This window comes from Meleagris gallopavo, chromosome 3 (assembly GCF_000146605.3).
Source record: "Meleagris gallopavo isolate NT-WF06-2002-E0010 breed Aviagen turkey brand Nicholas breeding stock chromosome 3, Turkey_5.1, whole genome shotgun sequence".
Lineage (NCBI taxonomy): Eukaryota > Metazoa > Chordata > Aves > Galliformes > Phasianidae > Meleagris > Meleagris gallopavo.
The window spans coordinates 74689090-74698649 of record NC_015013.2 but is presented as its reverse complement, the minus strand read 5'-3'; the positions used below and the strand labels follow the sequence as shown (position 1 = coordinate 74698649).

The 9560-nt window shown below is 30.5% G+C and overlaps 1 protein-coding gene across 1 annotated transcript in view; it reads left to right on the top strand.

Moving 5' to 3' along the window:
- LOC104910421 (CUB and sushi domain-containing protein 3-like) overlaps positions 1 to 9201 on the top strand; it is a 31134-nt gene extending 21933 nt beyond the window's left edge. Inside the window, exons 8-10 of the mRNA XM_019614374.1 lie at positions 1914 to 1994; positions 2962 to 3075; positions 8956 to 9201. Coding sequence (XP_019469919.1) covers positions 1914 to 1994; positions 2962 to 3075; positions 8956 to 9173 — 413 coding nt within the window. The 3' untranslated portion in view covers positions 9174 to 9201. The remainder of the gene's footprint in view (positions 1 to 1913; positions 1995 to 2961; positions 3076 to 8955) is intronic.
- The last annotated feature ends 359 nt before the right edge of the window (positions 9202 to 9560 follow it).

The following is a 9560-nucleotide window of genomic DNA, read 5'->3' as shown; positions in this document are numbered from 1 at the left end:
AAAAAAAAAAAGCTTAAATCCCACAATGAAAAGAAATATCAACGTCATTTGATTTTTTTTTGGTGAAGAATAGATTCATAATTTTGATTCCATAGGGTTTCATGATTTTCTTTCCATATCTTAGCACCTATATTGCACTTTGAGAAGGACAAGCTAATACTTTGCCTTCATCAAGATATGAATTGATAAATACTCCTTAATTGATATATTACTATATATTGATAAAATACATTGTATATACAATATATGAGCAAACACATGGAAAAAAGCTCATACCTGTTCATAAATTTTCTAGAAGATTTGATCTTTTTTCACTTATTTCTTTCTGTTATTATGTACATTTTCATTCCACAAGTGTGAAACCTGAAGTGTAATAAAGATGCAAACTGATTATTCATGAAGAAACTTAAAACACTTTTGTGGATTAATGTTTTCAGAATAAATAAAACTCCCTGTATCCTTGAGTCTGTGATTGTATCAGCTCCTTACAATTCACAGCAATAAAAGTGAGGTGGAGAGTGGAACCGAATTTTTTAAAATAAATAATTTGGGGTCTAAAATGAAACCTATATTGAAATGGAAGACATTTGAGATAAATAATATTTGAATTTTTATTGAATACATTTGCAATTACACTGGTGATTTTATTATTATTATTATTTTTTTTTTAAGAATGGAAATAGGACAGCTGTTCCGAGTTTGCTTGGTGTGTTTTTTTTAAATAAATTTAAAGTAGTATGCTAGCTTTCTGACTTGATAATATAGGTAATAACATAATAATAAGAGATAAAAAGGAGTGGAGTAGGAAGATATAATATATGGGTGACTCAGTAGCAACAAAAGCCTGTACAAAATATAAATATTTTTGGTTGACCTAAGTTTGACTCATTCAGTTACTAAAGGATCCAAGAACAGAATATAACAAAGATATGTATAAATGAATCTGAATCTTCATCTGCCATAAATGGATGATGTTTCCTTGCTATGAGAGATGCTATTAAAAAATACAATATGAAAAGGCTCAGTGAAAACCAGGAACACATGAGTCATTGACCAGCCTGAGCATACACCTTAAGGCATAGAAATATAATGTAAACTCTTCAGCATGATTTATTTGTATTTCTGTCATAATTGCATTCAAATTGAAGGGAATTGCATCCATATTCAAACACCTGTTCATCCTCCTTAATTGTCTGTAGAAAAAAAAAGGCACGTTGCTTCTACATATTCTCCCCACTTGTTTTTTTTGTTTGTTTTATATATTTTTTTCACTGAGTTTGTTGTTTTTTTTTTTTTTAACCTGGATGTTACATATATAGGTTAAAAATCAGAAAATCATTTAAAGTGATGCTTCAATTTACAAGTTTTAAAACAAAATCAGTATTCTCCATCTGCAGGTGAGATAGTTTGTCTCTGCTCCACAAATATTAATTTTCTGGGAAATTTCATATTCAGAATGCTTCTAATCATCATTTACACTATATCTGGAAAGAATATTTTGGATTCTAAAACTTGTCTTCATCACATATATCTTCAAGAGATGTGAGATTCAGCAATAGTATCAGTAGCACTGTGGATAACCTTAGTAAAAAAAGGTTGAACAACACAGAAACATTTGGTTTACAGATGTGATTGCTTACAGAGAAAATTTACAACTACTTCTAAACTTCTGAGGTTATTTATGAAGAGAACCTTACCCTTAAAAATAAATAATTAAGAATGCAACTCCAACTACAAATTAATTACTTGTGAAATGTGTATGTTTCCTTTCTTTTGAGTCTGTTGAAGGCTACAAAGAAAATGAGCAGATGTTTATTTTTATCCTGTTAATGTATTAGCTGAGTTATATATGCATGGTTGTTTTAATTGCATAAGTATGGGAATATCAACCGTTTGTGTATTTCTCTTTATAGCCTATCAGCTTCGAGTCTGCCAGCCTCCAACAAACATACCAAATGCTGAAATTCTAGCTGAAGATGATGAGTTTGAAATAGGTAATGTGAAAGAAGATAAAAGCAGTATTTGTTTAAAAACAAACAAAACAACAAAAAATGGTGCTATAAACAGATCTTTACTACAGAATGCCTTCAATATATTTGAAAATTAAAAGCTTAAGAAGTCATTCCTCTTCCTTATGCTTCCTGAATGCTATTTGTTTCAGAGATCACATTTGAGCGTCACAGTAACAACATTCCAAATAACTTTGTTTAATAATACCTTTTTCATTATGTTATTAATTATTGCTATTCGAATTTTAATTGATTTATTTTCCACTTTAAAAACATACAAGCAAATGAAAAACAAACAAGCAAACAAACAACAATAACAAAGACAACAAAAGATTTCTAGACATCTGTACCAGAACTAAGGTTCTACAAGTGAAGGGTAACACCAAATTTGTAAAAACTAGGAATGCTGATGGGTTGATAATATTAAATATCATTATTATAATTATCAATTACATGATTAGATGTCAGATGTCTCACCAGCTCAGATTTCTCCTTCACCCAACTTATGTTTTTCTTCCTATATACTAACATTTGAGTTATTAAATTGATAACAAATTAAAAACATACATATTTTCTCTTTTCTTCTCTATAAATTGGACCAAAAAGAACTTATGGGATACAATTTTTTTTTTTTTGTGACTTCATAAAGCTACATGAATCATTTTTTGATCAAGAAAACACAATTTTTTTTATTCCCACCATCAAGTAAGATCCATTTCCTATTTATTTTTTCCCCTTGTTGTTGTATGAATTACTGTCTTGATACAATTACCCAGTAAATTGTAATGCCTAAAGATTTGTGGACACATGGTTCACCTGACATGAGTCAAACTCAGGCTAATATTGTTGCACAGCAATGAACTTCACTAATCAATAATATTTTCAAAGCTAAAAGTTCAAAATAATTAATATTTAATGGTATTGTTTTCATTGTTTTGTTTTTATCAAACAGGAGACATAATAAGGTACCAGTGTCAACCAGGCTTTACATTGGTTGGTAATGAGATTCTGACATGCCGACTGGGTGAAAGGCTTCAGATGGATGGAGCACCACCTACTTGTCAAGGTGTTTTATAATTTTTCTTTCTCTTTGATTTATCTTTGTATAAGATGGCAAATTTTAAATATTTCAACCCTTTTGATGCTACTCCAGCATTTTCATTGTTTATGGTGAATATTAATGAAAAATCATCACTATTTTTAAATGCATTTGATGAGTTTTAAGGTTTACTTTGTGAAAATAATTTAACAAATCATTTTTTGAAGCGATCTTACATTTAAAAAATTAGAAACAAGATGATTTCTCAAAAAAATTATTATTATGAAATTTTGTATGAAAATTTTAAAATAATAAATTGATAAACATAAAAATTCTAAATATAGCATTGATTTAGATGAGCAAGATCAAAACCTGTTTTTAGTGTAATATTTTTATTTAGTGTGCATTAAAAGTAATATTCATGTTGTTGAGATATGTGCATGTACGGTTGTGTTTTCCGAATTTTACTGTAAACAGTGAATAGATAGACACCTTAATGTGCTGAAATAAGCTTATTGTCTTGCAAACTAGTGAAACCATAGTTTAAACCTGTCTTTATTAAGCTGACATTTAGTGTCTTACACTAAAATAGAAACCATCTGTTTCATTTACACATTTTTGAAGAAATTATATTTTTTTTTGAATTGAACTGATTAGGGAGCTAATGGACATTGCACGTGATTTATTACAAAGCAACAACAAAGAAAACAAAACAAAACAGAATCTCTTTTAAGTCTTAAATTGATGAGTACATATATATTTGCATATATATAAATATAATTCTTCCATTTAGCTACAGAAATATAACTAAAGATAAAGTTATGAACTTACAAATACATTTAGAGAAGAAGAAAACAAAGCAAAAAACAGCTTCATAGAAATTGCATTTATGTAAATAAACGCAATTTTGGATCCTGCTAGTTGTTGCAATGTTTTTTTATGATCCTGATACTCCTGTGCTTAATACCCTGTCATCTCCTGCAGGACTGAAAGTCTTAAGTAATTTTCCAAATTAGTCAAAATAAATGCAATTTATTCAAATTTCTGTCAGTATTTTTGGAACTTGTTTCCTTTTTTTCCTAGCATTTTAAAATAATTAACTTATCTAGGAAACAGGATCAAAGGTTTATATAGAAATAGTAAGATAATTCTGGGCAACTTGATGTAGCTGTATTCATTTCAGAGAAGTTGGACTAGATGGCCTTCAGAGGTCCCTTCCATCTCTAAGGATTCAATGATTTTCCCCTGTTTTATGCATAAAAATATGTAAAAGTTGAAATAATTCTGAAGATTAGGTCTAGTTAGGAAAATGCAAGATGATGTTCAATTGTGAGTTTCAATAAAAATTTTGGTAATATTAATATTTTCTGAAAATCTATTTATTTAGGTACAATTGCATCTAGGAATTACTTCCAAAAACAAAATTTAAATTGAAGTACTTACTAAGCATGAACTCAGTAAACACATAGCATTTAATGAGTGGGAAACAATAGGAGCCCTCAGGTACTTCTTTAAATGCTGAAATACTGTATTAATAGATGGGACAATTAAAGACATATGTGGTGATCATTTTCTCAGTAAGTGTTGCTGAAGTCATGTGTATATTCATTGCAAAAATCAAGACAAAATGTCAGGAATGCTCAATTACTGTAGTTAATCTGTTCTTTATCACATATAAATGCTAAATACTGGATTAAATATTGAGTGCTAATTCAGAGCTCTTATCATTTCCCTCAGAAACTGAATCTTGTTAATATAATTTTCAGAGGTAGTATACTCAGAATATAGTATATGCATATATCAAAAGGATTAATTAAAAATGTTTAAAATGGGCGTTGAAACTGGTGATCTAGAGCAAAACAACAGAATTTTCTCTTGTATTCTGTTATGTAATATGAATTGATAGTTACAAACATGTAAGCTAAATTTCAACATTCAAATCTGGATCTGTAGGTAACTTTGTGGAATCTAGAGCCAACAATATTATATGCCTAGAACACATATGTTTTTAGGATTTTATTATCACTAGTTTATTTAAAAGCTAGCACACTTTAATTGTGTAGACTGTAACTCTTCACATGGAAGTCATTCTCAAGTCTTCTGTTTTCATATTCATTCTAGTTTTTTTTTTTTTTTTGTGTGTGTTTTTTTCCCCCCACCAGACAGAGCATATACTTTAATGTTAGACTCTATAGTATTAATATATATTGCCTTAACTGGTACATGTGCTAGACAGTTTAGTGAGCTTGAAGTGAGTTTTGATTAAATTTTACTTCAATTTTTAACCTGATTTGTGCTGAAGTCAATACCCACATTCAGCATTCATTCGTTTAAATTGAAGAGTGTATATGATCATAGTAATTAATAAAAATAATTTAGTTTTAAGTCTAATGTATTGCAGTAAAGATGTACTTGCCTGTAATAATGAGGTACTGCTAGGAAAAAAAAAAAAATTGAAGCAATATTATTTCTGATTTTATTTTCTGATTTTATTTCATACACATAAGTTTACAGCAGATTTAGTACTATTTTGAACTATATTGACTCAAACTTTTCACTGATGTAAATCAGTTGTGTGTTTCTTAAAATATGCGCAGATTTCCTTCACTGCATCAGAAAATAATCACTAAATTCCACAAGCTTATTCAAATACCTATCATCTTCTTTTGTTAAATAAAGTATTTTGCATACCCAGCATTTAACTTTGTCCTCAATTCTCCTTGGAATTAGACTCTAATTTCAGGATCAAATTAATGCTTCAGAATAAGAAGATTGAAATTGTATTTTGAATCATAATTAGAGGACCCTGAGAAAATTCTTGAATTAAGACCTGCAGCTATATCTCAGTTATGTTAGCGAAGATTCGTAAAATAATTTATCTACCTGATTCCCATAGGAAATCCCTTGTGCAGAATTAGGTCTTTAAGTTCTTTACAAAATTCGTGAGCAGTATTTAGGAAGCAATTCTAAAATTCTGCAAAGCAGAACTAGCTATAAACAAACTAGTTCAACCAGATGACCATGATGCTTCTCGTGGCAATTTCTCTCCCTCAACATGTGTTAAATGTATGCCCATTTAAATCTTGAGGTGGTCCGTTCTTTTATTTGTTTCTTTCATTCTTTTTATTTGTTACTTTCACGACAATGCAGATGGGAAAAATTGATAACCACAGCCTAAGAAGTTGATATGTGAAACAATCATCGTAGATGAAGAGTTTGGGATTTTTCTCTGCATGAATAGACGCAGGAAATCAAATGCTGGTCTTGCACTCACAAGACCTTTCTAACCTGTAGTTCATTGCTTCATTTTTCATAGGGATGTTTTAGTTGTCTAATTTCAGCAGAAATTTCATAGCTCAGAGAATAAACAGAATTGAATACTTTGGCTCTACTACTTCCATGCACAAAATAGTTTGCTTCTCATCCTAAACAGGTACAAATTAAGTACTTAGAGGCACAGAAAGCTATGACCTTATGTGACCGAAGCCTGCCTTCTGCTTCTACATTTTGATATTTTGATCTTAGCCAGATAATTATCATGTTGTGAGTTGATTTTAAATTTAATCCCATTCTGTTATCTTGCACTTTAATTGTATACTGTAGAAGCAAGGAGGAAAATAAATTTTACTTTAAATGACCTGGAGCTGTATTTCTATTCCACAAAAGTCTGTGTTTATGATGCATTACAGATTTATTTATTTATTTGTTTATTTAAAAAAAAAAAAAAGCCTTCTTACAAAGTTAAAAGGGAAAAGGCAGAAACCTAATGTTCAGTGAATAAGCAAAAATACAGAACCTTTAATCTTCGAGATTTAGTAGCCATAACCTAGGTCACTTTCAAAAAACATAATTAAGTTTTTCAGTTCTTATGGTTCTCATTAATAAAATGAAATTATTTGAAATTCCTGGAGGGGAGTGAGGGGAGAAGTTTGACTTAATTATTCAGTAAAGCAAGCTATTATTGCTTTCACTGGCTTCTACTGCAGATGTTTGACCTCATATATGAAGAAATTCATTTCTCTTAATGTGAGTTCTATCTACGAAAAATTATTTTCTCTCCTTCTCTCTCTGCTTTTTCTGCTTTCCTGTGACCTCTGTTTCTTTCCACAGTCCAATGACATTTTTTTCCAATAAAATTCAATTTACGTAGTTAATAAGCCAATAATATTGTAAGCATTCTTGAGAAATCTATGATCCTATTATGCTGCCGTTAACTGAAGGGGCTCAAAAGCCAGACTTTAAGATTACTGTTAATCAGTGCTCAGATCAGAACAAACTGTAGGTCACTTGTTCATAGATACTGTAACAAAACTGGTTCTTGAAAAAGAATAATGAGTTACATGGTCACTACAAAAGTAATATTTGTTTCCATGGAAACTACAACAGGTACAAAGAGCACATTTGATAGAGGAAATTCTCAGCTACGAAACATATCAACATAATCACCACCATTAGCTAGGATTTTTTTTTTCCTTGCAATGAAGAAGAGCTTGCATACTCTGCTCATAAAAATTTGCACCCGTGAAGGTGATTTACTCTCTGTTTTGCCAGTGCTGAAACACAACGTGCAGTGCATCACCGTGTTTACATCTACTCTTTGGTCTCTATAAATGTTCAATAAGCATTGATGCACATTAGAGGCTGCAATTTTTATTTATTTATTTATTTATTTTTCACATGGAAGAATTCAATTGCACACCTTTGCTTCTTATACACTTCCATGTCAGACACGTATTGCCAGACTACCCCTCTGCTGCAATCTGTTGCACAACAGTAAAATGTAATGGAGCATTGGCTGTAAGGTTCAACTTTACTGCCAACATCCTCTTCCGACGTTATAGGTCAAATAATAAAATAGGAGGAATTTCTTTCAGAGTAGTCTTGTGTTTGTATATCAGGGTGATCATTGTGATTTTCTTTTTAAGTGAGGCAAAAGTCGCCTTTTTTTTTCTTTTTCTTTTTTTTCTTCTGATTGATATTTATTTGCTCAAAAAGTTTTAATTGTATGGTGTACTGTTGCATCAGTCTTAAATAGAAGAGTCAGCCTGATGTTCTGTAGCTATTCAGGAATATAACACCAACATATTGGCTGCTGGTCAAATGCTTTGATTATAAGAGCTCTCTTTGCTGCGTTGTTTTATAACAGCTAGGAAGGAAATTGGATTACAGCGTGGAGACTGAAAAATACATTTCACGTATTTTTTATTGCACATAATGGCAATAACCTAGCATTTCCAGGGGCCTCTATGAATTAAAAAAAAAAAGAAAAAAAGAAACCAAACCAAAACAAAACAAATAGCTAGATTAGCACAAATCTTCTTTTTCCATTAGTCCTAGTGAGTAACAAAATGTCAGTCTGAAGAGGTTTTTTTTTAAGTTATTTTCTATACTAAAGGCGGCATGTCTGAATAGTGAACTGTGCATTTTAGATATATCAGCATTCTTGGAGCTTTGATTGAGGTTCTCAAGATTTTTTGCTGCTTTCTTTTATACAGACAGATTGTGGGAGGGATTGATTAAACTTTATTTAGGTTTGTTTCAAGTGCAGTGAAATTATTGCTGACAGTAATAGTAATCTAAGGAAAAAAATCCACCGTTCATCTTTTTGAACAATGAAACAATTTAGTACTTAACCTACAGGAGTCTCATATCCTCTAAAAATTGAAAGAAAGAAAATGCCATGAGTTAATAACTACTTAAAGTTGTAGCGCTCGTTTCCTACATATACATTATTTCACAGGGTTCTTTCCTACTAACTATGCTGTTTGATTTTTTTTTTTTTTGGTCTTTCTGTATTTGTGAAAATAGAATGATTAATGCAAATCTTTTAAAGTAAGGAAAGTCTTGCAAATCACATGTAACAAAAATAGCAGGCTTTAGATTTTTAATAATGTGTCTGTTTCACAGTGCTATGTCCAGCCAATGAAATGCGTCTGGATTCAACAGGGGTAATACTGAGCCCTGGGTATCCTGACAGTTACCCAAATCTTCAGATGTGTGCATGGACCATTACTGTGGAAAAGGGTTACAATATCAGCATGTACTTCGAATTCTTCCAGACAGAAAAAGAATTTGATATACTTGAGGTGTTTGATGGTAACTATAAAATATGTGATTTTGGGTGATACTTTTTCCTATATGATGTATTCTTACTTTACAGCTATGTTGAAAATCTCAAATCACTGCTCTTTGTTCGTATCATACTTTATTTCTGCATAAAAAATTAAATAAGCAATTGTTTGAATTTGTTGTGCTAAAAAATATCTTTTGATTATACTGTTTAAAAACTGTATAGCAAAAGTTATGAGAAAGAAATAATTTTGTTTCAGTACAGTTAGTACTCTGTAGTATATAACATCATCATTGATCTATCATCAATTCCTAAATCAGATTAATTTACCATTTGCTTGGAAGATGTTTTCTATGCATATTAATATAAATATAATTCAATGTATGTTATTTAAAACTTTGTAACTTCTTGGTGTTGTGTTTTTTTTCCTTTTTTTTTTTTT